The following is a 2,073-nucleotide window of genomic DNA, read 5'->3' on the forward strand; positions in this document are numbered from 1 at the left end:
GCCCCAGCCCGGCCCCGGGTCCCGCCGCCGACCCCGCCGCGCCGGCCCCCGACGGCAGTCCTCCCGAGGCTGAGAGGAAGGAGGAGGCAGGCACTGCCGAGGCGAAGCCGGATCCTGGGCGCACTCGGAGAGAGGAGCCGGAGGAAGAGGACGACGACGAGGACGATCTCAAGGCCGTGGCCACCTCACTTGACGGCCGCTTCCTCAAGTTCGACATCGAGCTGGGCCGCGGCTCCTTCAAGACCGTCTACAAGGGGCTGGACACGGAAACTTGGGTGGAGGTCGCCTGGTGCGAGCTGCAGGTGAGGGGAGCGCGCATCCCTGCGTGTGCGCCCTTGGGTGCGTCCTTGTTTCATCGCCGAGCCCTCTTCACGGGCGTTGGGAGCATCAAGGCAGTGGCGGTGGTGTGTGTAGGTGGCCAGCTGGGCTGTTCCAGGTCTGCCCCCAGGTGGAGTTTGTGAGCAGCCTCCGCGTGGGGGCGAAGGGAGGCGACGGGGTGGGTGTGTGGTGGGCCGCAGTGTGTTGCCCAGTGTGGGGCCTACAGGAGAATGTGGGTAGAGCACCTCGTACCTACCAGTCTGTGCTCCTTTTTTGGACCTAATACTGAGCTTTGTTGTCCCAGGTAGTCTGGATGACTGGTCCCTGCTGCACCAGAGTGGGGGCTGAGGATCCAGGCAGTTTCAGGGTGGTTTGGGAGCTCTGAGCTGCGATTTAAATTAGCACCTTCCCGGGTCCTGCAAGTTGTAGGTACCCTAGCCTCTGAAACCTGCAGGGGGCTTTTTCTGACCTGGGAGGTCTCTGAGGTGTGATCAGGGCGCTGTAAGTCTGGGCAGACCTCCTGGTGCCCTGAAGCTCCTTCATAAAATGGACTCGTGAGTGGCCCTAGAACCCAGGCATTCACCATATGGTGGGGATGTTTTGGGTTTTTTTTTATGCAAAACTCTGGGCATGCATTTTTCATAACCTTGCCCTCCTGTTGGCTGTGTCATCTGCAGCACTAGATTATATAAACGGTAACCCGAGCTGTTCTGGCTGGGGTAACACCCATTACAGTGGGTGTTATGCCCGCCCCCCCTCGTCAGACACGGGTGGCCTTCTTGTGAGAGGGCCGGGCAGTGGAGGTGTAAACCTACCCGGGGCCCTGTAAAGTTAGCTGGACCTTCCAGGCCTGACGGGGGCCTGGCAGGCCATGGCAAGCCAGCCTCCAGGGCTCTGGGCATACTGCAGCGGCCTGTCTTTTTGGTTTGGACATGGGATTAAGTGCCTGTGTTCTCCGGCCTTGCAGTGGGATCTGTGTGTGCATGTGTGCGTGTGTGTGCATGTATACAAGCTGGGCTAATTCGGTGGGCGTCAACCTGTTGTTAGCTCTTCTCCCCAGACAAAGAGCTCCAGAGGCCACCCTGCCTGAGCCCCTGAGGCTCTGTCATGGGACACAGGCTCTTCATAATGGGGGTCAGTGGGTCTCACCCTGTGCTGGTGGGAGGAGGAGAACAGGAGAAGCTCCCTTCGCTCATGACCCTGCAGGTCTGGACCTGCTGAGGGGTGGCCTTGGTGGTGCATGGTAGGCAGGTGGGTGGGGGGCAGGGGGCTGTGCTCTGGGGTCATGGGGATGCTGGCGACAGCATGCGGGTGAGCTGGGCGTCACTGTTGCATGAGAGGGCAGTGAGCAGAGAGGACTAGGAGAGAAACAACTGCAGGGGAGAAGGTGATTCTTGATTCCAAAGCTGGGCCATGAGTGTCTTCCCCCACCCCTGCTCTTGCCAGAGTGACCCAGTGTGACACACCGAGCTCCACTGGTGGTCACACTGCTGAGTTGCATCCAAAGGCTGGAGGACTGAGTGGGGATGCTCCAGCAGGCCGGATTTGAGTTAGACCTCAGTAGCCTGAGCCCTGCTGATTTTGTTGAAGCACTGCAGGAGCATGTGATCACCGAGGCTGCTAACTCCCATTCCCTTTAAGGAAAGGCAAGAGATTCTGTTTCTGGGACATAGAGCCGGGTACACGGGGTGGAGCCTGGCCTGTGTCCAAGGGCCTTTGGCTCCCTGCCTTTTAGGTGGGAGTAGGAGGGCCGAT

General features: G+C 59.9%; 1 protein-coding gene across 1 annotated transcript in view; it reads left to right on the forward strand.

Moving 5' to 3' along the window:
- The window catches only part of WNK2 (WNK lysine deficient protein kinase 2), a 170,047-nt gene that overhangs the window by 2,034 nt on the left and 165,940 nt on the right, over positions 1–2,073 (forward strand). The window contains exon 2 of the mRNA XM_023738649.1: positions 8–302. Coding sequence (XP_023594417.1) covers positions 8–302 — 295 coding nt within the window. The remainder of the gene's footprint in view (positions 1–7; positions 303–2,073) is intronic.

This window comes from Trichechus manatus, unplaced genomic scaffold, assembly GCF_000243295.1.
Source record: "Trichechus manatus latirostris isolate Lorelei unplaced genomic scaffold, TriManLat1.0 scaffold00120, whole genome shotgun sequence".
Taxonomy (NCBI): Eukaryota; Metazoa; Chordata; class Mammalia; order Sirenia; family Trichechidae; genus Trichechus; species Trichechus manatus.